The sequence below is a fragment of the Cololabis saira genome, chromosome 24 (assembly GCF_033807715.1).
Source record: "Cololabis saira isolate AMF1-May2022 chromosome 24, fColSai1.1, whole genome shotgun sequence".
NCBI classification, from domain to species: Eukaryota; Metazoa; Chordata; class Actinopteri; order Beloniformes; family Belonidae; genus Cololabis; species Cololabis saira.
This window is the reverse complement of record NC_084610.1, coordinates 9,102,715-9,128,005: the sequence shown is the minus strand read 5'-3', so window position 1 is coordinate 9,128,005 and position 25,291 is coordinate 9,102,715. Positions and strand designations below refer to the sequence as shown.

The 25,291-nt window shown below is 39.6% G+C and overlaps 1 protein-coding gene across 3 annotated transcripts; it reads left to right on the top strand.

Annotated features, from left to right (window-relative positions):
• Positions 1-318: 318 nt before the first annotated feature.
• On the top strand, positions 319-24,451 carry LOC133425425 (voltage-dependent L-type calcium channel subunit beta-4-like). 3 transcript variants are annotated; one of them, XM_061716277.1, is made up of 14 exons: positions 319-451; positions 1,950-2,033; positions 8,478-8,648; positions 9,588-9,710; positions 9,819-9,946; positions 13,423-13,499; positions 14,022-14,041; positions 14,914-14,994; positions 15,333-15,391; positions 15,823-15,932; positions 16,182-16,333; positions 17,243-17,338; positions 18,432-18,617; positions 19,070-24,451. In XM_061716277.1, the coding sequence occupies exons 1-14, from the start codon at positions 389-391 to the stop codon at positions 19,331-19,333; spliced, it is 1,614 nt and encodes a 537-aa protein (XP_061572261.1). In that variant the 5' UTR covers positions 319-388; the 3' UTR covers positions 19,334-24,451. The 3 variants fall into 3 exon arrangements, with proteins under 3 accessions (XP_061572261.1, XP_061572262.1, XP_061572263.1); XM_061716278.1 differs by lacking the exon at positions 13,423-13,499 and having other exon boundaries at positions 14,023-14,041; XM_061716279.1 differs by lacking the exons at positions 319-451; positions 1,950-2,033 and adding an exon at positions 5,739-6,215.
• Positions 24,452-25,291: the final 840 nt, after the last annotated feature.

The following is a 25,291-nucleotide window of genomic DNA, read 5'->3' as shown; positions in this document are numbered from 1 at the left end:
TGGGTTGTTGGACTGAGCCTAAAATAACTCATTGCCATTTCTAAATTGGTCCCCTGGAGGGTCTCGGGGGGTAAAAGAGCCCCTCGTCAGTTTCCAGAATAGTTCCGTCCATCATCTGGTTTTGAGGGTTTTAGTGGCGCGAGCGGCTGCAGTTTGCTGACGTAGGTGCAGGCGGCCGGTGGAGAGGAAGCAGCAGCATCATCAGCATCATCACCTTCATCATCACCATCATCATCATCATCAGCAGCATCAGCGGCAGCAGCAGCGGCTCGAGAGCGCCCATGTTCCTCCGTGTGGTGTGAAGCTGGAGCACGCAGCCCGGAACCCGCCACCCCTGCGCTGGGCTGGACCGGAGCAGCCGGCCCTGTGGACCGATGTCCTGGCAGAAATGTCCCGACACATCTACATACGGAACAAGATCGGCGAGGGCATCCAGGCGCCCATCTTCCAGGTGGGTCGCTGCCGGCGAGCCGGGACCACCGGCTCCTGTCCGGCACACTTCAACACATCTGAAATAACTACCATTTAACAACAAACTGACAGAATTATTTATTGTAAACTCGCTACAAGTTAGACTGGTGTTTTTAAAGATACCCTTATCAATTGTGTGGTCTAGGGAACAAATTATGAGAATAGGTGACCAGGTCTCGATATATTTGTTTTTTTTTACTTCACCTTTTTAAAAACCAGTAGGCTACAACACTTATGTAGCCTACATTGCAGGTGCCACTGAAGCTTAGTTTCAGTTATACACATATTTTGACCTATTTTTCTCTTAGACGATGTTGCTTCCAGGGGATTTTCTTCACCTGAATATTAATTATTTGCTGTAAAAGTATTGTATGTGAAGTTAGTTTAATCCGTTTACATGCTTTTCACTAACCCATTTACTCCCCCACAAGTGCGTTGTTTTTTTTTACTTTTCTGTGTTTTGCAATTATGATTATTTATATATATATATATGAAAAGGACATGAAAGTTGAATATGACATATGAAGAATATGACATCCTCTTGAAGTCATTGTAACCTATATAATTTATTAACAAAATACCTTTACTTAAAATAATTATTATATATATATATATATATATATATATATATATATATATATATATATATATATATATATATATATATATATATAAATTATATAGGTTACAATGACAATGTATATGTGTGTATATATATAAATTCTATTGGATAATACAATTTATTTTATTTTCTATTATCTTGGTACATAGGTTCCAGAAATTAATGTATCAATTATGATATAGCTGGCATTTAAGGGTTGAAAGAAGAAAGTCAGTCATACAATGTTTTTATTTTCAATCTTTAAATATTTTATCTTACATATTCTCACGTAGCAGCTGAGCAACCAAAAGTACACTCCTCCTTGTGGTTGCGTTTTAAATATGCTTTTATATGTTAAAATTAGAGAAATAGTTTACCAGCTCATTAACTGATATTTTTCTTCAACTTAATTCATTTTTAGAGGCGTACATGTGTTAAGAGTGAGAGATTAAGAGACTTTATTCATCCTTTTGTCTGCTTGCTTGCTTGACTTGAGGGGCAGAAGAAAGATGGTGGCCCAGATTAATGGCCCTGTTTCACAAATTCAAGAAGTAGGTTCTGACTTTTTAACGGTGACATTGTCATTAACTCTGGAGACTTCAAAAGAAATGGGGCAAATCACTGGCAGATAATTAATTTATTTCCCTTGAGATGAGCTCTGCTGTTATATTTAGGTTTGAGATGGATAAAAAAAGTCCAGAGGTAAAGATAAGGGTAGCAAGACAAACATAATGCAGAAACTTATACTAAAAGTCTCATTTAATTGTGTTAGATATGTCAGTCCCTTTAAAATGCACGAGGAAGACAGCATTGTCTGATCTGGATGTCCATGAATGTCACTTTGCATTGTGTCACCCTGGTGTTTTTTTCCACTTAGGTGAACCGAGGGACTTATTCCAGGAGGAGCCGCCTCAAGAGATCTGATGGGAGCACCACGTCCACCAGCTTCATCCTCAGACAGGTACTGGGCTACACGGGAAGGCCCGGGGTGTAAAAATAGAAAGCTGTGGCTGTGATCTCTTTAGTTTGTTTTAGAGATGGGAAGAGCTTGAAGACTTCGAAAATAAATGGTATCTTTATTCAACTGAGTTTTTGCTCAATTGTCTCAGTTCACCTTAGAATTACAGCTCAAGTGTTATTAACTACTCTCAGGATTATTTTGTGATGTATGTTGCATCACGTTGTAAATAAAGTCTTCAGGACTTAAGTATTTTGTAGTAATGGAGACAGCTTGTGGAGTTTTCTGCTGTGAGGGATTGAATAGTATTGATTTTAAAGCCTCTTGCTGGATGCTTTGCTGATGTGATGCGTCACATGACATTGTGGACGGTAGGGGGCGCTGCTCAGCTGTTACTACAATGGTTCATGGCACCAAGACAATGGATGATGCAAAGCTTTATTAAGCCATAACAAACCTCACTGTACATAATTAATATATTCGGTATGTATTATATGCGATTTTATTACACAAGTTACAGTGCAAATCATTTGCTAAGTCAAATTTATACAATGAAAAGATTTATGTACACATTTTATTAACACTTGAGGCACAAGTTTAGCATGGCTTAAATATGTGATGTCATGCAGCCTGTTTTACTGTTCACAATGTGTCTTTTTATTTTTTTTGACACCTGGCATGACTTATAAATAACTTATCAATCTCTGCATGGTTTCCATTGTTCAAAGATTTAACTTATACAAGTTTGAGACTGAAATGTTCTCGATCCATCAACAATATTTTGACATAGATTTATTTTACAAATGAATTCAAGGTTTCCGACAAATTTCCAGAGTTGAGTCTTGCTTGAGTTGGGACGTGCTCCCGTCATTTCAGTCAGTTTAGGTGGCTGTCGGAGGTAGGATGTGTTTTCTGGTCTTTCTGACAAAAAGCAAATGTGTTAAATATCATCACACCTCCTTTGACTTGACTCATATATATTATTCCATAGTATTTTTTATTTAACATCTGAAAAAAGCTCTGGCTTATATTCTTCAGCTGTGAGGGGGTGCCATATGTCAGTCTTTTAAAAATCTGACTGAAGCATTTGCAAAGTAGTCAATGTAGTGGTCCTTCTTATTTGTTTTGCTCCTGTTCATATTTGAATTATTCCTCTTCTCAATCATTTTGTTCAGATTCTCTGCAAGCAGCAGGTTATGTGTAAAAACACACAGAATCCCTGATACTGGGTCCTGTGTGCCACAACTCCAAATCAGGAAAAGCTGTAACGGTACAAGAAGTAAGAATTTAAAGAAAAAAAACGTGTGTTTCTTAAATTTCAACTTCCATTACTTTGCAGAAAGCATGAACCTGAGATACTTCCCCTTTAGTCTTGTCGTCTTCAATTATTTTGTTAAATTGCATATATCCTGGGCTTTCAGGCCTGCAACACCTCCTAAAACCCTGGAATGGTAAAACTTTTACTGCTTTACAATACTTAAAATATATTCTTGCATTTAGGATACCAGGCAACGAAGCAGTTATTTGTCCCACTCTTCCTGTAAACAAGTTTTAAGATATAAAACAGTTGAATCTGTTCTTGTTTCATAACCCCTCCCACATTTGCCATCAGGAACAGTTCATGCCTCCAGGTGGACCAGTCGTACCAGCACCAATACCCACTTTTTCCACAGCCATGCCCTTTTGAAATGTGCCCTGAATGTGGTTTACGTTGTCTGAGGCTGCATATGTTGCTCAACAATTTACCACAGTAAAGCTTTTAGGTATTTATCTATCTAGCTTCATACTGTAGGACCAAAATTGCCCCCTTATGTACTTGAGTTTCTTCATATTCTTGGAAACATTTAATTGTATGAAGCACTGTAGGAGAAGAAACATGCTTTTTTTTTTTTTAAATATTCAAATTATTTTCTCTTACAGATTTTGTTCTGAAAGAGGAAATCCTCTGCTCAGCTAAGCTCCGCAAAGTCTTAGCCATTTATGGGCGTGATGATTCCAACCACAGGCCAATGTCACCTGTCTGAAACATTATTATTTATTTTCAACTCATTCATAGCCGTAAGATACCCCTCTCCTAAATTCCTCTGCAATCTAACATGAACTGAGATAAAACCATAAAATATATTTCCTATGACGAAATTAAATATTAACAATTAGTGCATTTTTATTTACATTTTCCACATCCTCCCAACTTTTTCTGATTAGGAATTGTAATTATCTCGTACTGAAGTAGCTAAAAGTATAACATGTAAGTACATTATTACAAGTATTTGTTGATGCTGGAGTGCATGGTTAGGCTCCCTAGTTGTTGTTGTTGCTGTGCATTGAAAAATGGATATAATCTTTTGTTGTGATCTTGTCAGTGTAATTGGTGTCAGTCTTTTGTTCTTGACTGAGTCTGTTGAGTTGGGGAAATGGATGCAATGCTAATTTTCATATTTACAGTTCTATGCATGTAAAATTACAGTATTTTAAACAGGCTTTAGACCGAATAATTAGAAATAATTCATAATTAAATGGAATCAAATACGATAATATCTAATCAAGGCATCAATAGGGCAATCTTCAATAACAGCTTTCACATTTGACAGTATTTTATCTTTTTACCAAGTGGCACTAGGTCTTTTTACTAGGTCTTTTTACACCATTCAAAAACACCTGCTAACATCTGGCTTTTAATTGCAATTGAAAAAAAATTATTTACATTCAGTCATACCTCATAACTCAGTAGTAGTCATAGGTATTTATTACTTTTGGCCCCAAACAGCAATGTATTGATACGTTAGCACACTGATTTTCGGTGGAGGTGCTGCAGGAAACACTAAGTTAGCTTTATTTTTCCTCTACTGACACATAAGCTTACCCCGATTGTGATCAGTTGCTTGGTCCAGTAAAAAAAATATAAACTAGCCTAATTACTTCATAAAATTGTGCTTATGAAACCTGCAGTGTGGAGATGCAGTGTGCTGCCATCACTTATTGTTATTGTAGTTTACAGGCTTCATTCCTGGCACTTGTTAGTAGGAACTGGACGTAACTCCAGTTCTGTTCGCTGCAGTTATTTTTGCACTGAGAAGAAACGCTCTAATAATGTAAAGAGTTTAAATTGGTTTGTTGTAGTCGATGTGTTCACATTTTTAGAAAAAGACACTTTAATATCACAAAAAAGGAAGTGAATTAAACTAGACAGTTTTTAATCAAACAAACAAGCCATTATTAGTATAGTTTTTTGTCAAATAGTGATAAGTGAATAAATTGTGGGGGGGGGAGGGGTAAATGAGCTGAAATGGGACAGTTACTCTAATATATCTTTAAAAAAAATCTATTGTAGATATGTCATTAGTAGGTACTAATATGCCCTTGCTTTAAGTTATATAGATTCATTTTACCCAGAAATGTAATCACTTCATTTTATTAGGTCTGAATCTAAATGTATTTTTGTTCTCCCTGGAGCATGTTTTAAGTATATAAGCAGAATGAGGATGAAAGGTGATGGAGACGTAGAGGGTGCTGCTCCCCTTTTTTACTCCCTCATCCTCCTCCTCCCCCGATTCCTTTTACCTCACTGGTCTAAAAAAAACCCTCAAAAAAAAAAAGCCCAGAGCAGAGCACTCATCCAGGCTGAGTGGACAGCCAGTCAGCCAATCAGCTTCTCCCAGATTGGCTCTGTCATCAGGCTTGGATATAGAGGAAGGATCGGCTGCTCTTCTGCTGCTGCCGCTGCTGTCTGTGCTGCTCTCCCGTGTGTGTATGTGTGAGTGTGTGTGTGTGTGTGAGTGTGTGGGGGCTTTGTGTGCGTGTGGAAGCCTGATGGAAAATGAAATGCCAGGATTGGGCTACCTCCACGGAGAGCGTCTCCATCATATAACGTGAGGCGGCCAGCAGCACTCCGGGATCTGGGAGAAGCTGCATCCATCTAGCGACACGCCTCCAGAGGACCAGGGGCGCTCCAATGGGAGGAGAGAGATTTTTTTAAATTATTCTCCTCTGCTGTGGCGAGAAAGGATTGTCGTCATCCCCCACATCCATCCTTTTTTTTTTTTTTTCCTCCGGTGCCCCCCCCCCTCCTTTCTCCTCCGCCTCCACTCTCATTTTTTCCCCTCATTCTTCTAGAGGTGCTCGTTGGAATAGCAAACCTCCATGTATGACAATTTGTACCTGCATGGATTTGAAGACTCGGAGGCGGTGAGTGTTTCAGACGTGTCTGCGTGAATTAGCGTTTCGTGCCCTCTTGCTGTGTGTTTATTGATGGAAGTGTCTCACTACACACACACACACACACACACACATACATACACACACGTAAGAGGCCTTTGATGGGTTAGCCAACGGTACAGTGCAGCGTGATCCAGGGCGATGCTTGGCTCGAAGGGGGTTGGGTGGGTGTGTAAAGGCGGGATGCACATTAGGCAGACAGCTTCTCATGTTTGACATTCACACAATGATTTTTGACTCTGTTTGCGTGTGTGTGTGTGTGTGTGTGTGTGTGTGTGTGTGTGTGTGTGTGTGGGATCTGCCTGTAAGGCTGAAATAATGGACATCAGGGAACTACCAGATCCAGGAGGAGCCATTTAGTCTTCATCACATTCTGTACCTCAGAGATTAATTGATGTTTGACTCACTGAAGCAGATGGAAAGATACAAATTACCCATCTTCCCCCCTTAAAACTGTCACTGAAATGACAAGTCATGTGTAAAGTCTCTGGATTCTTACCCACACAGCTGAGTATTTCTCATCTGACCCTGCAACTGCGTAGTGTACAGGCTCTGACGAGGCTCTGGGAAACATGCATCGTGATGTCATTAAGTGGATTCTGATGTTGATGAGTCACATGCTGAGGCTACTCCATTGGATAAGAGCTGGGATGCTACCGTGCACCCTCAAATCTTCTGCAAGGAGTCATGACACGATGTCTTCAGTGTTAGCGATGGAGAAAAATGATATTGATAAAAATACATCAGCTTAGGGCACATAAGCATATGCTTCTATAAATGGTGCAAAGATAGTTTTGATTATTTTTGACACTCCAGCAACTCGGTGGACTTGTGAAGGGCGTATTTTTATAGTATGACAGATGATAAAAATGAAAGCAGTGGCTGAGGTATTATCACTTTTACTCTCCAGAGGATCCTCTAAGATTCTCCCCTGCTAGTGTTTTTCTATATCTTTCAAGCTCTACACCATAAAGCTCTGATGGATGTTTAAACGGGAGATTCTCACACAGCCTCATGAAAACAGAGCGGTCGTGTGAGACGGTGGGCTACCCATTTACTGCTGCTGAAGAAGTCACGAACAGCCTGCAGATTCCTCTTAGTCCTCATCGAACGTGTTTTTTTGGTAATTCTGCAAATGCTCAGCAAGTCTCTGAGAAGGGACGCTCGCTGTCCAGATGAGCGGTGTGCTGAAGTCAGGCGTTGCTCCTGCCTGCTTGCCTTGGGAAGAAAAAAAAATGGAGAAGTGCTTAGCTGTGATGACTAAATTGATTGATCTTCTCTGGACTAATGGCCCTCTTTAATTGAATCATCATTATGGGCTGATTGTTTAGATTAAAAGAGCCGAATGAAGCACTTGATCCAGCCGTGTCCAGACAGAAAGAGAGTTACTTTGAAGGAATCTGACGGAGTTGCAGGACAAAGTACTGCCAGCCTCGCATGTCTCCAAACCCCAGAGAGTGTTGCAAGAAAATGAACCACGAGACAAATAAAAGGTTTGAAGATTAGGAGGTTGTTAAAGACAATTTTATGTATTTGGCAGCAGTTTCCATGAGGAGAATAATAGTATTTGAACTTGCATATAGATGTTACTGATGAGAACTTCCTGGAAACGAGGATTGTATTCATCACGGCTCAGAAGGGTCGTGAGTGTTTGGTTCTGCAAACGACCATCTGCGATGGACTGAACAAATCTACTTGTCAGAGATGCTCATGGCGGTTCTTTTCACCAGTTCTGTTACAATCCCAAGCCAACACTCTGGACCTGGCAATCTACAAACTGATGTAAACCTCAGAAAATGATCCCATAAAGAATTTAGCAGTTCAAATGCTTTGGGATAAAGCTACAGTTTGTTCTCATTAAAGAAAAAAAAAAAGTCTGTATGAGCCTGAGGGCCTTTGTCAGAATGACATTTAACATCATTCAGTTGAATTTGTCCTTAACGTTCACAGTATTAACTCTTTTTATTCTGAAGTAGCTCATGGTAAAGGGTTGGTAAGAGACTTTAGTAAAATAGTTCTCTAACCTGTTTCAGATCAGGAGGGTTAGATTTTTACAATTTAACCAATAACTCAGAAGCCTTTTCTATTCAATCTGCCTTTATAAGACCATGTAGTACTTGTTTAAGATGTTTTTTCTCGTTGTTTTCAGACTTTAGTGATGATAAATGCTCCCAATACGTGTCATAGGGAGTTTACGGTTAAAGTGAGCTGCGCTGTGATTTGTATTTGTAGGGCTCAGCTGATTCGTACACTAGCAGACCATCAGACTCAGATGTATCTCTGGAGGAGGAGCGGGAGGTGCAGGCCCAGGTCCAGAGCCAGAGCCCCAGCCAGAGCCAAGGACCGGGACAGAGCCGCCAGGAACGGGAGCAACAGGCCTCCATTCAGCTGGAGAGAGCCAAGGTGGACAACAGATGCTGCTACTGCATACTGCATACTAGATACTGCATACTGCATACCAGATACTACATATTAGATACTGCATACTGCATACTAGATACTGCATACTGCATACCAGATACTACATATTAGATACTGCATACTGCATACTAGATACTACATATTAGATACTGTATACTGCATACTAGATACTTCATTCATTTAGTTCTGAAGTTAAGCTTTTGTAACGCAATGAACAGTCTGTGGAGATTGCAAACACTGTCTGATAGGGCTGGGGATCGATTCAAATATATTGATTTGGGTTACTGTTAATAAAACGTTTTTTTTCAGCTGTTGCATGAATTATATGACTGTCTAGTTATGCAACATATTAATACTAGTATTATATTGAGATTCAACAGCAAGTATTGGCAGCCAATGATGCTGTAAGGACCAATCACCTCCCAGAAGGCTGATAGAACTGTTTTCAGAAACATCATGTGGGTCAGAATTACCAACCAGATCCAGGGAGGAAACGGAGGACGAAAGAAATCGCTTTTATTTTTTCCCCATTTATGAGAATTTGGTTTTTAACAATTAATGCAAATGTAACCCCAAGACAGTATATAAAGCAAAGAAATATAGACAATTTATGCAATTATAACTGCAAACTTTAATGTTTTCATACCTTTAAACATATTTAAAGGCAAAAACATGGCACCAGTTATTCTCGTGTCCGACAAAATATTCCTTTTTTGGGCATAAACAAAAAAGTACCAAAAGTTGTAATGTAATGATGAAAAAAAAAAGATTATTATTTTTTTTTTTTTTTTAAATCGATCTTTAGACATATGAATCGATTTTTAGGAATTAATATGAGAATCGATTTAAAATCGGAGAATCGATCTTTTCAACACAGGCCTACTGTCTGACGTATAATCTGTATTTCCGTCTGTCCTCCAGACTAAACCTGTGGCGTTTGCCGTAAGGACCAATGTCAGTTACTGTGGCGCATTGGATGAAGATGTTCCAGTCCCAGCCACAGCCATCTCCTTCGACGCCAAGGACTTCCTCCACATTAAGGAGGTATGACTCCAGCTTATGAGCGTTTACACAAAGGTCTGACGAGGAAAGGAAATGAGAACTAAACTGCGTGTAACTCATTAGACAACTGTTTTATCTACGCTTGTGCAGAAGTTCAACAATGACTGGTGGATCGGTCGGTTAGTGAAAGAGGGCTGTGAGATCGGCTTCATCCCCAGCCCTCTGAAGCTCGAGAACATCCGGCTCCAGCAGGAGCAAAAGAGGGGACGAGTCCAAGGGTAAGTAACTCTCACCTCACTGGCCGTCTCCTCGTCTAAATCAGAAACGCTATCGAGACAGGGATTGTAACGTCAAGCGTTTCATAAGCAAGCCCGTCAGGATGTGGGCGGTGTGGAGGAATGCCTGAACCGTAAAATATGAGTTTTAAAAGTGCAGGTTTCAAGGACATGAAGAAGTTACATCCTGCTGTTACACAAATATCAGATATCTGGTTCTTAGAATATAAATAACTGCTTGAAGAATTGTTGTATTCATGTTTGTGATATCCTTTTAAACTAATATATTAGAAATAAATTATTTTACAAAATAAAGTTGTATATTAGGATTTTGATATTAATCACTCCAAATTAAGAATATTTTTTTGCTTTCTGCATCTCCAGATTGAGGATTTGTTGTCTCTTTGCTTAATAGAAAACTGGAAAGTATGTCTTTTATTTAGTATTTTATTTTGATTTATTTTTCTAAATATTTATTTTGATTTATTTTGTAATATTTAAAAAAAAAAATAATTATGTAGTATTTTAATTAGTTATTTGTGTTTTGTGTTGCTGTGTCGGTGTGGAGCCTTTAGCCAGTTCTGATCCGTGGCACTTTGGCGTTCAGGGTCAGATTTAAAAAGATTTACCTGGAAAACTTTGTTGGAGTAAAATTAAAGTACCTGAACACTTCACACATACTTGGGAAAGTACAGGTTTTTTTTTCCCACAATATCAAGAAGTTTAACCTACCTGACTTTTAGAGGTAGGTCTACTTAAGTTCAGTCGCTATGAAGGCTTCAAATGCTTTAATGATTGATTATACTTCCGTGGTGATATTGGGGGTTGATGAATACTACTCAACCCCCCTCTGCAGAATCAGAACCTACAGGTGGAAGCTGGAGGTTGGAGTTTAAGAACGGGAATGAGCTTGATGAGACGTGAGGAGGGAATGTCCTAAACAAAAACCTCCTCCAAGTAGGCCGATGAAGCAGGAGGAGTAAACCGGAGCAAACCACATGAAGGGGTGAAGCATAAAACGCTGCTGGAGACGTCTACGTGAGCCGGCCCCCGAGGGGTCGCCTCATTTTCAGGAGCTTCAAAAACAGAAGACAAAACTATCAGCCCTCTAATTTGATTTGTGATTGAGTTTCCATCCAGTATGGAGTATTAAGACAACATTTTCACTCTTACGTGTTTTATCAGCACTTCTCTACTTTGCATCTGTAAACAGATGCTCAGACTGGAGGTAGCACGGCACATAACTGAATTAAGGAAACGATAATCCATCAAATCCTCATGCAGTAAGTAAAGAAAAAAAAAATATAGGTGTGGCCATAAGGTCAGATTCTCTTAAAACAGTTTCTAGCAGATTAACTGAATCAGATGTCTGAATAAGCTATTAAAATATACATGACTGTCTCAGAAAATTAGAATATTGTGATAAAGTCCTTTATTTTCTGTAATGCAATTAAAAAAAAAAAAAAAAAATGTCATACATTCTGGATTCATTACAAATCAACTGAAATATTGCAAGCCTTTTATTATTTTAATATTGCTGATTATGACTTAAGATTCCCAGAATATTCAAAAATTTTTTATATAGGATATTTGAGTTTTCTTAAGCTGTAAGCCATGATCAGCAATATTAAAATAATAAAAGGCTTGCAATATTTCAGTTGATTTGTAATGAATCCAGAATGTATTACATTTTTGCATTACAGAAAATAAAGGACTTTATCACAATATTCTAATTTTCTGAGACAGTCCTGTATATAAAAATACAATAAAAGTTAAACATTCAAAAAAAAAAAAAACTTCATGCAGCTCCTTAACAGATCTGGAATAGATGCAGTCAGAATTAAGATCATTTCATCCAACAACAAAGATTCTCACAATTTAGGACTTGGTTATTTCTTATAGTCTGTTTTGACCGAGGCCTGTTTGACTCCGACCCATTTCCTCCATCCCTTTCACTCATACTGTACCGGTCAGTAGATTTACAGTTTCACGAGCTGTAATTAGCACACCTATCACCCTGACCGTTCTCCCCGAGTGCGTAATGTGTCTTGAATGTTCTGTCATCCAGAGTTTGTGCAACAACTCACTCGCGCTTCCTTAAGCATGGCTGCTGAGGTTAATACTAATCTCAGTAGACTGGAGAGCTTCAGCACTTCACTTAGTCGCGCGGCCTTTGTGGCTTTTTGTCACCAAGATTCACAGACGAGGACAGACATGTGAACCCCAATAACGAGCGCTGCATTTTTGAATCAGAGAAAATGAGTATTGAAATAATCCGATTAAACATGACACGCAATTATATTTTTTTCATGTACATTTTTGATTTTATGTTCTGTGTTTTAAATATTAGCTGAAACAGTAAAATACATTTTACATAATTATTACCACTGCTGCTATAATTGTCACCAAGAAATAAATTACCAGAAAATATGATGCAGAAAGTGTATAAGAACCATTATTAGACTGTATGAACATAACTGTTCCTATGTTGAGTGCGTTTTTGTCACTGACATACTGGCTCCTATTTTTATCTTTATCATCCTGTGGAACAAATCTTTATAGAATCGGCTTCAAAATCATAAAATTTGGATTACTTTTTTAAAAATATGACTTTAGAAAAAGTCTGAGTTGTCAGTTTCACATATTTAGTTTCTTCTCTTTTTCTGCATGACATGGCTTCACATCTGTGAATAGTCCAAAGAAGTTATTATTTTATATTTAAATTGCTTCACTGGAAATGTAAATTTAGTTTAAAGCTCTCCCAGTACCATATCTAACCCGCTATGTTGATGAAAAAGTGAGTGGGGACGGTCTGGCTCATTTATCACATTCATTATATCCTGGAGGCTGACGCATGAACAGTCATGTGATGTGCTGCCCCCGTGTGGTCAGAAGTGGTATTGCTGCATAGGGTGGCTTTAATATATAAAGCTAAAAAGGCTGTTCATTGATCATAAGCTTCATACTGTATGTTTTTTTTTTTAAAAGAAATTTAACTGTACACCAAGTTTACCTCAGTCACAGGTTTATATGTAAATTGAGTCCTTATATGTTTGACCTACATTATCATTTTCTGGCAGACTGCAGCTGAATAGATGTATTTGAATATATAAAATAGAAGTATATGCAAGTAGGTGTGATGAAGCATATGTGTGGACTATAAACTGAATAAAATGTGTACACATTTCCACCCCCAGTGGATTAAGATAGAAACCTGGTCTTTATTTATCCAGCTGATGAGTCATATTGATATTGCTCCAATGATTTTTCTTTTCTTTTTTTAACTGATTCACACTTATTTCAGTGTTGTTCGTTCACTGAGTTCAAGATTTGTCAAAAGTCTGTTAAATAAGACTCATTATCTGTTAAAAAATAGTCTTGGATAGTGGTCTGGGATCTATTTTCACTATTTTTTTCAGCCTTTTTCTGCATTAATGCCATTGCGTTTCTCTCTCTTTATTCCCTCTTGTCTTTTCCAGTAAGTCTGGAGGGAACTCCTCTTCCAGTGTAGAGGATGAGGTATCTGCCTCTATCCGACCACTCATATCCTCAGCAGGTGAGGGCTTCAGACGGGGGGAGGGAGGGTTATCGATGTCCAGCCTGCCAGCTTTCACAACCAAACTTCCTGAAACACACCAACATATAGATAGAATAAGCCTCTAAATAAAGCCTTCCCATGTCTCCACATAGAGTATAAGTTCACTGCATAGAGTTGCTGGTACATTATCCCATGATCCTCCTCTTCCTCCAGTTGAGGACTGCAGGCGCTGAGACTGGGGCTAACCAGTGTGAACCAGCGACAAGACTATGACCCCCCTCTGAACTGCACTCATGTGACTTTGTGAATATAACCTTAGGACAAGAGAAATACTTTCTATTTGTTTATCCTGATACAATATCAGTTATCCTTGATAGGTTTCATTTGTTATGAATCATGATTATTATTTTCTTTGTTTATTTATTTCCTTTTCTTTTGTAAAAGCTGCTTATAAAAGCATGTTTGAGTGTTTCTGTGATGATGCCTCCTCACGCCGCAGCTACTGACGACGCTGTCGCTGTCTTCTCTCCCCTCCCACAGGAAAGCAGAAACAGAAAGTGGTAAGTTGTTGACAGTGAAGCCCACTCATCTACCATCCACTGGGTTCTTGTTGATGACAGGACCCTGCAACACCGACAGGAAGTCACAGCCTCACGCCGTGAAACACTTCAGCTCTACTGAAGTGTACTGAGACAAATCCCCACCATCACTGCCATGCAGAAAAACCTACCGTGCAGTTTTACAGTTTTCAGTTACTCGTTCTTGTTATTGTGATAGTTTTGTCGTAGACAATATTGACAGTTTGAACAACATCAGTAGTCAACTTTTACAGACTTAAAACAAGATAGCAGAAATTAGATGTAGATGCACAAACTAGAGCTCAAAATAGCCATTTATATTGACTTTGATTCTTTAGTCCCATATTTTTCTATAAGATTCATCTGCTGGCTTTCGTAACTTTCTACACATTACAAAAAAAAAAGATTTTAGTGCATAAGATTACTTTACTATCATATTGGGTTGGTTTGCATCACCACGTTACAGCTCTTTACCCATGTTAATGTTAAATGAGTTGTGTGGCTGTGCTACAGTATCTAGTACTCAACCATATCCATCCATCTATGTAGCAAATGGTAAAATACTATTTAATCATGTCTTGAGGCCTAAATTTGTCATTGGCATCAGATGTGTTGTTCACTATTGACAATTAATCATGTCTTAGTTGAGATTTTTTAGTGCATTTTTCCAACTCTCTTTTGTAACATTTAAAAAAATGAGTGCATCATTTGCTACATGCCTTGACAACATCTCCCATTGAACGCCTGACTTGAAGTTCGATGTCAGCTGTTTTATGTCAACCTCTCTTTGGGGTGATTTTAGCTGTGTTTGCATGTTTTTAACGAGTTAACCGCTGCTTTTTTTGTGTTGCCAGACTGAACACGTCCCTCCGTATGATGTGGTTCCCTCCATGCGGCCGGTCGTGCTGGTGGGACCTTCTCTCAAGGGGTATGAGGTAAGATCCGTGTCTGGGGAAGCACTCACAGATGAACATGGAGACTCGGGGGTCAGACCAACCGGCAGATTCTAGCGGTCCCGTGTGGAGCATCCCTCTTGTAATAAAAAAAAAGATAAAGATGTAGGCTGTTACATCAAAACATCTCAAATGGAAAAGAAGTCTTTCAAAACAGGTGAAATAAAGGAGTTGATTGATTATGATAAAGTCTGGCTACAGAAGATGTCATGAGGAGATGTTACTATTCACAGATGCTTTTCTGTCTTGTTTTGTAACCAAGAATTGCCAAAAACTACCTTTGTTTCCCTTCATGACAGCCTTTTGTCATTTTTATGCAGGTTACAGACATGATGCAGAAAGCATTGTTTGACTTCCTCAAGCACCGATTTGATGGCAGGTAAGTAAAAAAGTGTCAGTTGAAGACGTTTTTTATGGTTCGTCGCTTGTAGCGTTTTATACACATTACAAGAAAAATCTCGGTGTTCCTTTTGTTTTAATTTTTTTTTATTTTTCAGTGTGATTTCAGGAAGAAACATTATGACAAACTTTACAGCCCATTCATTCAAATGGCAGCTTAAATCAGTTTCAAATCCTGCAAAATCTTATGGTCATATTTCATTAATACGAGCAGAAATAGTATTTTTCTCCTTTTTGTTTCAACAAGAATACCTAGAAATTGCATGAATCCTTAAGGGTGAATGAGAAATATCAGATTTATATCAAAAGCTAATCACCACAGTTCACTGCTGGTTAAGTCCTGATGTAATTAAATAATCTTGACAAACGCATGCATCCGTTTTGTTTTAATCAATTTTATTTTCTTTCCAGGATAACTATCACACGAGTCACAGCAGATATTTCATTGGCCAAAAGGTCTGTTCTCAACAACCCCAGTAAACGAGCCATCATTGAAAGATCCAACACTCGCTCCAGTTTAGGTGAGGAAACCCCACAGTTCTAGTTCGTGCATACATTAAAACCAAGTTACAGCAACTTGAACTTCTTCAGTAATAGAAAATGAGAGGAATGTGATGTAGTCTTTATCACTGAGCTTGAAACCATTTACCTTCACCTTTTACATAATTAGCAATAAACCAGTGGGTGAGTTGCATGCAACGTTTGGATAGAATCAGTTCAGTCTCTGTATGTGCATCATTTTGATTTGCAAATATATTTGATCCCTGCAGCTGAGGTGCAAAGTGAGATTGAAAGGATCTTTGAGTTGGCCCGCTCGCTGCAGCTGGTGGTGCTGGATGCCGACACCATCAACCATCCAGCCCAGCTCCTCAAGACCTCACTGGCTCCCATCATTGTCCATGTCAAAGTCTCCTCGCCAAAGGTACTTCATGTGTAGGAAACTTTTCAGAGAAATAACAACTGGGAACTCGTCATGATGTGGCGTTACACGGACTAGTAAACCCAATCTTCATACCAAGATGGGCACATAACATGATCTTCACAGCTATTTTACAAAAAGGACACTAAGCTGGGAACAAACGGCGAGTGCATCTAGACATTTGAAGGTAACAGGCTGATATTTTGCCTTCACAAGTGTAACAGCTCATCACAAGCACAATCTCTGAGCTGGCATGACTTACTGGATTCTTGAATAATGTGTAAGACTCGGATTTAGAGCCTGCAGTCGGCACCAAGTAACCTGCACCTTATCGCCTTTGCATGGGAGAGTGGATCTGATGCACCGAGGGTTTAATCAAACTGACATGATCGCACAATGTTCCACAGTTTTGGTACATTATGTCTTTTTTTTCCCCCCAGCCCACTCCTGAAAGAATAGTCACGTAAAATCCTTGCACATTTCACACTACACCCTGCTGCAGCATGAGAAATGCTTGTATTGTTGTAGCTCAACAGAAAACTCCCTACGGTACACACAGATCAGGAAGCAGTAGCATCGATTGTTAAATTACCATTTGTGTGCAAGAAGTTTAGATTCAAACAATATTTCAATGATATTTTGTGTCAAATTCATCAATATATGTATATCTGAGTGTGCAAGTCTCTCACTTTCAGAGTGACTAAATATATTCACTTTTATTTTGGACCGTAAATGTTGATAAAACACTTGAATATCAGTAATAAATGTGAAGGATATGAGCTGACTGCACTTAGCTGCATCTCCATCACTGCTCTGGCTGGTGAGATCAGTCCACGACAGAACGGTAAAGATTTATTTACGTATGTCAGCTTGAAAGCCATTTTTGATGGTCATGTATTCCTTTTGATCCAGGTCCTGCAGAGGTTAGTCAAGTCCAGAGGGAAGTCCCAGAGCAAACACCTGAATGTCCAACTTGTGGCAGCAGACAAACTGGCCCAGTGTCCCCCTGTGAGTGGCCATGCCTCCTGATTCTTAATCCGTCAGATTGTGTATTTAATAAATATATACAGTGCATATAAGAAGAGGGTACACAACCCTGTTAAAAAAAAACAAGACCACAATTAAAGCTGCAAGTGGCGATGAACGGGCCCTCGCGCGTGCAATTTTCACCAATAAAAGTCAAGGACTCAAAACTAAGTCCGATGACACCACCATGACTCTTTATGTCAAACCATTGAAAAGTTATGGCAGAAAATAGGGACTATCAAATATCGACCAATCAGAAGAAGGGGCGGGGCCAATTTTCACCAATTAAGGTGAAGGAGTCAAAACCGAGTCCGATGACACCAGCCACGACTCTGTACGTCAAACCATTCAAAAGTTATTGCAGAAAGTAGGAACTATCAAATATGGACCAATCAGATGAAGAGGGGGCGCGCTTTTTGGCGTCGCCACGGTAACGCTTTTGACTGAGAAAAGTAATGCCCATCGTCGCAGGATGGAGATGCACATTTTGATGTATAACATACCTGGACGTGCACGTTACGGTTCGGGCCGCATTAACGGCCGAAGAAATGGCATACAGTAAATTGCCCCAAAATGACACGATTAATTCAAAATGGCCGACTTCCTGTTCGGTTTCGGCCATGGCACCAAGAGACTTTTCTTTAAATTGCGACATGATACAGTACCGATTTTCGTGCATGTACGTCAAACCGTATTGTGGGGCTTGAGGCACAAAGTTTTCTAGGGGGCGCTGTTGAGCCATTAGGCCACGCCCATTAATGCAAACCATTAAATATCACATTTTTCACCAGGCCTTGCGTGCAAAATTTGGTGACTTTTGGGGCACGTTTAGGGGGGCAAAAAGGCCCTCATTTCGTCGGAAGAAAAATAAAAACGAGAACGAGGAAAACAATTCCTACAGATACAATAGAGCCTTCGCACTGTAAGTGCTCGGGCCCTAATAAATCATTACGAAACCTTTCCCACCTTTAATTTATAACAATCTATAACATGTTAAATGTTATCTACAGCGTTTAAAGTCTGTGCTCTAACAAGCGGAGGAATATTAAAATAAATGTGATAAATGTCTGAACAGGAAATGTTTGACGTAATCCTGGACGAGAACCAGCTGGAGGACGCCTGTGAGCATCTGGCCGAGTACCTGGAGGCCTACTGGAAAGCAACCCATACCTCGTTGGCGACGCCCCTGAACCCTCTGCTGGGACGTAACCTGGGCCCGACCACGCTCACCCCGTACCCCACCAGCATCTCTGGTCTGCAGGTATAACCGCCCACCTCAGGCCGCCTTCTTCTTCTACTTCAGAAGGGACTAAAAGCCTTGTGGTTTCAGTTAAACGCTATTAATGTGAGGAAAAAATTATTTTGGCTTATATTTATCAAGAGATCGTCCAAAAATGAAGACAGTCTTCCGATGAAGGTGAGTGACTCGTAGAAGGAAAGGTTATCTTCTGACAGATGATGTAAGACAGATTTAATCAGCATGGCAACAGATGTCACACTGTGAGATTACCGTCTAATCTCTTTGTAAAGATGGAGAAGAAGAATGGAAAACTAAAGCGTCATCAGACCTGGGAGGCTGCATTTTGTGCCTCGCTGTTAAAATTTTCCCCCTTTTTAGTTAAGTTTGCAAGAAGTGTGGTTCAGATTTGCTGGGGTATGATGGGTAATTATCCTTCCCTGTCCCTTACTCGTGTTCTCGTTCCGTGTGATCAGCAGAGCCAAAGGATGCGACAGAGCAACCACACGGGGGACCACTCTACCCCGAACGAACGACACAACCTGATGACGTCGGATGAGAACTACCACAACGAGCGAGCACACAAGGGACGCAACCGCATTTCTTCTGGCTCGCAGCACAGCCGAGATCAGCAGGACCCCTACCAGGACTACCAGGACCCCTATCAGGATGCATACAAGCCGCACCGTAACCGCAGCTCACCGGGCAGCTACAGCCATGACTCCCGGCACCGACTCTGAGCCCGCACTGTCACCGCCAGGGCCACCCCAAATAAACGCTGCAATAGAGCCAAGATGGTCCCAAATTGTACCTTTTTTCTTTTTGATTTCCTTTTTCTTTTGTGTGTCTAACTTGCTTCTTATCTTGTTGAAAGTTAAAATAGTCATTTTCAGGTATTTGTTTTTAATGAAGCTTTCAGGAGCGCCCCTCAATCAACAGCATGAAGAGTCAGGAGGTTCAGGGTGCCGACACTAACCGATACTGTAAAAGCGGTTCCTTTCTTTTGTGTTTTTTGGGACCTTCTGGGATTGTACTAACACAATACTCAGCAGATGTGCAGCCGTGCTTGTGCTTGTTGCCTCTGTCAACAAGCGAAATATGGACAGCGGTCGGATGGGGATGATGCGCGGGCTTCCGTGCGCCTGGAGCGTCGCACCAGATCCGAGGGAAGTCCCGTGCACACGAACTGCTGACGGCTGCCGCCCCCGCCCTGGGCCGTGTATAAATCCTCTCACCATTTAGCTTCTTGCATGCTGATAGATGATCAAACTCCGCATCCACATAACTGATATTTTCTATCTAACATACTGGATTGTCCTCCGATGAGGTTTAGACGTAAGGAGGTCCTATTTTCTAAATCCCGTGGTCGTTGATCGGCGGTTGGTGGTGGGGGGTTGTGGTTTTGGTGTTAATATAGCTTTGAAAACTGGTGCTTCACATTCCCAAACTATTTTGCTATTTGAAAGTCAGTTTGAGCAAGGCCAGCTTTTCTGTAGCATAGCTTTAGCACATCTCATTGGAGTGAGGAGCCTCACCGAGAAAAGGAGGACGGATCGGTCCTGGGTCCGGATCTGAGCTACACCTTAGGGGAAAAGTTCTGAACAGATAGCATGTACAGATTCATTTGATGTTGCTGATACGAGGACTGGCATTAAAACCCACCAATCCGGTTGGGTTGGGTTTGGCCTGAAACTGATGCCACACTGAGTTTGAGCTGTTTTTGTTACATTCCTTCGTTTTGTTTGCTAGATAGAAGAGCATCAAGAGGTTGTTTTGCATTTATTAGCATTGAAGTCAAAAACAGCTACTGAGATACGGACGGTGGTCGCCAGTAATGTCCTGCTTATTGGTTAACCGCCGTCAGGATTCCTGGAGCTGGTTTTTGAGGGTGAAAACCGTTAACGATGCGACTTGGCAGGATCGACTGAATCATGTTCATTCTCTGTGTAGCTGGCATGTTGTCCTGACTGCAGAGCATGTTCCCTCCAGACGTAACGTAGAACCCCCCCCACTGTACTCAACTTGATGTTCGTAGAAGTCTGGGGTACCTTTCCCTGCAAAAAAAGAAATAAATGAAATAAAAAGTTTAGAAAAAAAAACAAAAACGGACAAAAGAAGAAGAGGGAAAAAGGAAAGAGAGAGAAAAATAAGAAAACAAAACACAATGTCCCCAAATTGCAGATGAACAATATTTCTGGATCCCTGACGTTTGTTACGCAATCACTGAAAAACTAAAGTATTTTAAGAATTGGTATATGTTGATGAGATAATTGCATGATATCGAAGTGGAGCCACCTTAATCATAAGTTTCTAATAAATCCGAGTGATGTTAAATGGTAGAACGTGCTCTTAAGCATCTGATAAGGCCCGTGTTTGTTTCTTTAACCACATGGTGCTTTGTATGAAAACAGAGAGCTGCTGCGCTTACTTATGTTTAAAGTCTTCTGTACATATAAGTTTCTATCTTGTTGTTATGACTTAATCATTTGGGTTTCTTAAAGAGATTTGTCTATTTTTCAAGTCATGTTTCACTGGCAGTGTGTCTTTAATTTTTCCATCACTCGCTGTCTCTTTGCCACATCAACAGTTTGTTGCAAATGAGTGTGTGAAAGTGATGATGAAAGTGTTGTGACTACCTGTAAAATATTAAATAACAAAGGATAATCTTTCAAATGGCATGCATTGATTCAGTAAATAAAAAGTGAAAAGTTTAGTATTGAGTAAAATCGATCGATTAGTTAGCCAGAGTTGTCACAACTGTAATCAGAAAAGACACACTGCCACTTAAATATTATTTTCATGAAGAAAAGAAACAACGGTTTGGTCAGATTTCTCCTGTATGAATCAGAATGTTATCTTTGGCATGTGAAGTGGAAACCCGAACATTAAGACTAAAATGATGTGGTTGTGACTGCTGCGGCACCTGATTGGTTTCTGGCATACCTGCTTAGTCCCTTATTTTTCTAGTGAGTTTTTTTAAATTATTATTTTAAGGTCTGAGATCTATACAAAGTGTTATCGAAATAGTTTTACACAATTTCAATAAGAAGAAAAATCAGAAATAAAAAAAAAAGGATGTTGCTGTTTTTAGTAGGATGCTCGTGTTCTGGAAACAGCATGGCAAAGAGCAACTTGAGCATTCTATATCTATATCTTTTTAATGTCCAAATTAATGCAGCATTACTAGTACTGAATCTGAAAAACAGTTCTCCATAAGTTCTACTTTGGTTTGATCACACCCACCTGTGACGTAACAGCAAGTTGTTGGTAGAACTTGCAGCAACCATTAGATGGCGACATAATCTGACAATTTAAATTAAAGCATTGTTGTCGCCGCTATGTAGCAATACCACTTCTGACCACATGGGGGCAGAAATATCTGCTGTTGACAAAAATGCCAACCAAGTGCACTATTAAAGATGCAGTTTATTGTATCTGAAGGCTCCTACATGCTACACAATGTCTAAGAATATCACATCTCATACTGTATGGCCTACGCCGGCTCAATCATGGGTGCGATGTCAAGAATGCGGATGAATATTCAATAAGCAAAACAAAAAAATGAACTGATCTTCAGTGGCAACCTTGATGTGTGCCGAAGATTCTTTAGAAATTTATCTCAGCAGTTTTTGTTCGTAAGACCTTTTGAGGCGCTAAACTGCCTACGGTGTATGATGCAGGACCGGCCTTTCGACGCTACAACGAAAGATATGGCCACAACTCTTTCATGGCAGTCATCTTTTGTATGGGTCAACCCAAAATCATGCAATTTTTACGAGGCATAATTCCCAGGGGCTGAACTTTCTTGTAATGTGCTGCCCCCGTGTGGTCAGGTGTGGTATTAAAGAGTAAAATAAAACCAGGCCGAGAATATAATTAAATCATTTTAAGACTCGGGTAAGCTATAAAACCAGGATAAAAATGAAAAAAAAGGAGTTATTTTGTAAATTGGTCTCAGAACCACACAGGAAATATTCCAGCAATAAGTTGTTTTTTTCTCTAAACAATACAATTACAATGTGGCAAATACAATAATCTTTTAGATTGGGTCTGATTTAGTTAAGTAACAAAAATAGTTTTAGCTAAGTGGATGTTTACAGTTGATTAAACAAATGTTATTTTGCAGGTTATGACAGAACTCAGGTTTCACGAAGGTGAATTTTAACACTACCCTAATTTCAATGTCATGAGTTGAGTTGAATTGTCCGATATAAGGGCGAGGTTAGTCGCAGGACTTTTTAATTTGTAAAGCGCTCTGAGATCTGTCGTTTCAGGTAAAAAGCGCTATATAGATTGAAATTATTATTATTATTACTATTATTAATTTGTACTTCAAGTGGTCAGAATCATAAAAGTGTGCCATCTTTTACTGTCATCCTGTCAAAAAAAACCTCCATTTAATTTTCACGAAGTTGGCTTAAATTCTGTCCTATTTAAAGAGATATATCACCGTCCCCAAGAATTTCCTCAGCCTGACACAGTTTTGAGATGTGCTAGTTTGTGAGTCCTAGTTAGACAAACTTTCAAAAGGAGACTGAGCGGACGAACGCCCCATTCCTCAATTTGAGATTTGACCTGGCTGGCATTAACATAGTTGGATTTTTCCACCTTAAAAGCAGCTTTTAATGCTGTGACCTGCATGTAAAGTATGAGGGAGTAGATAACTTTGTATAGATCTGGATTAAATCGGATGAAAGGTTGTTTTTTTTTTAAGTATAGCACAAAAAAGGGGGCAAAAATGGAGGTGGTTTTGCACAACATTACAAAACCCCAAAGGAAAACGATGTTTGCAAGCAGCTTCCGTGTCTCATTGTGCCCCGTTGCATCCAAGTCCCACTGCTCGATTGGACAGGGAGCAATTTACCATTCAAAGATCAAACCAAAACGATGTTTAGTTGGGCTGCTTGAGACAATCACAAGGGATTTCCAGACCAGCGCTGCACCATCACACTCTTAGTGACACCATAAGAAAGAAATAGCCGCTGATTGGGACTCCTAGAACAGACCGGAACAGGATAAAACCACACTCACTCACGTGTCCTGGCTTTGTTTCACCTGTGCTTCGTCTTCACTTGCGGCCAAACCTTTTCTCGGATAAATAGTTAACAATTTTATTTTTCCACCGAGGAAATCTCAAAGTGATCACAACCTTCGGAACAGATAGGATGGGGAATGGGGGGTTACTTTGATAAAATATAAACTGGGGAAAAAAAAGATGCAAAAGAGTAAACATTCATCCCAGTAGAAAAGTGATAGATTAATATTTGCTGGTGATTATTTTTCTAACAAATTAATGTACAAAATATCTCTGAGAGATGCTATTTGCTGTATACATGTGCTGGATTAAAACATTGACAACCCGTATGGGACACTTGGAACGAGGTGAGCAAGGTTCATAATACCAAGTTTCAGTAATGTGCAATACAAAATGGCATGCTGTTTAAAAATGAGGAACTTCATGTACTGTACTATGCAACCGCAAACTGTGTACATTGCTTCATTGCTGTGGATTCTCCAAACACCCCTTTTGTTAAGCAGCTTCATCTGGACTTATAAGGGATTTTTGTGGTTATTTATTTCATTTGTTTGGTTGTTTTTTTTTCCTGTGAAAGATGAAAACTTAAGCGGCTAATGCAGTACTGCATGCATAATATACCATTCTAATTTCTAAAAACAACTAAAAAGAAAAATACAGGAAATTGGAGGTGATTGTGTTTCAGGCAAAGCTACAAGTGACTTAAAAGATTTCTTTTTCAAAATAAAAGAGTCGTTCTGAAGTTGTACACAGTGACTTGCTCTTCTGTTTTGTTGTCGTGCCTTTTAATTTGTTGTATTAAGACAGAAAGGGGTGTTGATAATATTTATTTGTATTTAACTGCTTTGTGTTTATAGCCAGTGACTGAATTCCAAACCTGAACTTATGTGAGGCATGACCTTTGTGATTTAAAAGCAGCGAGGACCGATGTCTGTCAGAAAAATAGTGCCTGCCAGCCAGTAAAGGTCTGACTAGATTAACCACTTTTGACAAGTAGACAGCGGTTTTGAAGACGATGACTGCGATGAAGATGATAAAGGCCCAGTGCGGCCTACAAACACAACCAAGCAGAAACAAGACATGGCCGAGAGACCTTGCAGGCGGAAAAGACAGTAATGCACTGCAACACCGTTTCACAACCCACTGCTCAGTGAAAACATCATGTTTTAAAGTAATTGAATGAATTAGGAATTGTTTCCCTCCAGATAAAGGCATTAAGTTTGGCAGAATAATTCATGTGCAAAAAGCAGCACAGTGTCTGTGTATCTATTTATGTGTACCAGCAGTACATAATGTTCAATCATCTCTCAGCAGACTGAGCAACAGCGCCCTCTGCTGTTTAGAAAAGCGTACTGACCCCGGTATTCCCAGGTACTGACCAGTCCCAGTTTCTCTCTCCAGATGTTGAAGCTGATATAGCCGCAAGCAACTATTCAATTCTAAAATACCTCTTATATAATGCTGAATATCACAATTAAATCACTTTTCAACTTTTGCTATGAATAAAACAAACCGAGAGTTGACGACAAACTGTATCCTCAAGTTTAAACAAAGCTTTTCCACGTAATCTTAAACAGCTCAGTACACTGTTGCTCAGTCTCAGGAGATTTTAGACAAATGAGCAGTCATAGAAACACAGAGGACTGAGATATGTTGCTTTTTT

Coding starts and splice junctions, on each gene's coding strand:
- LOC133425425 (XM_061716277.1), top strand. CDS start 389: ATGTCCCGACACATCTACATACGGAACAAGATCGGCGAGGGCATCCAG. Junction 9,947..13,422: donor AAGAGGGGACGAGTCCAAGG/GTAAGTAACTCT, acceptor TGTCTTTTCCAG/TAAGTCTGGAGGGAACTCCT. Junction 16,334..17,242: donor TCAAAGTCTCCTCGCCAAAG/GTACTTCATGTG, acceptor CTTTTGATCCAG/GTCCTGCAGAGGTTAGTCAA.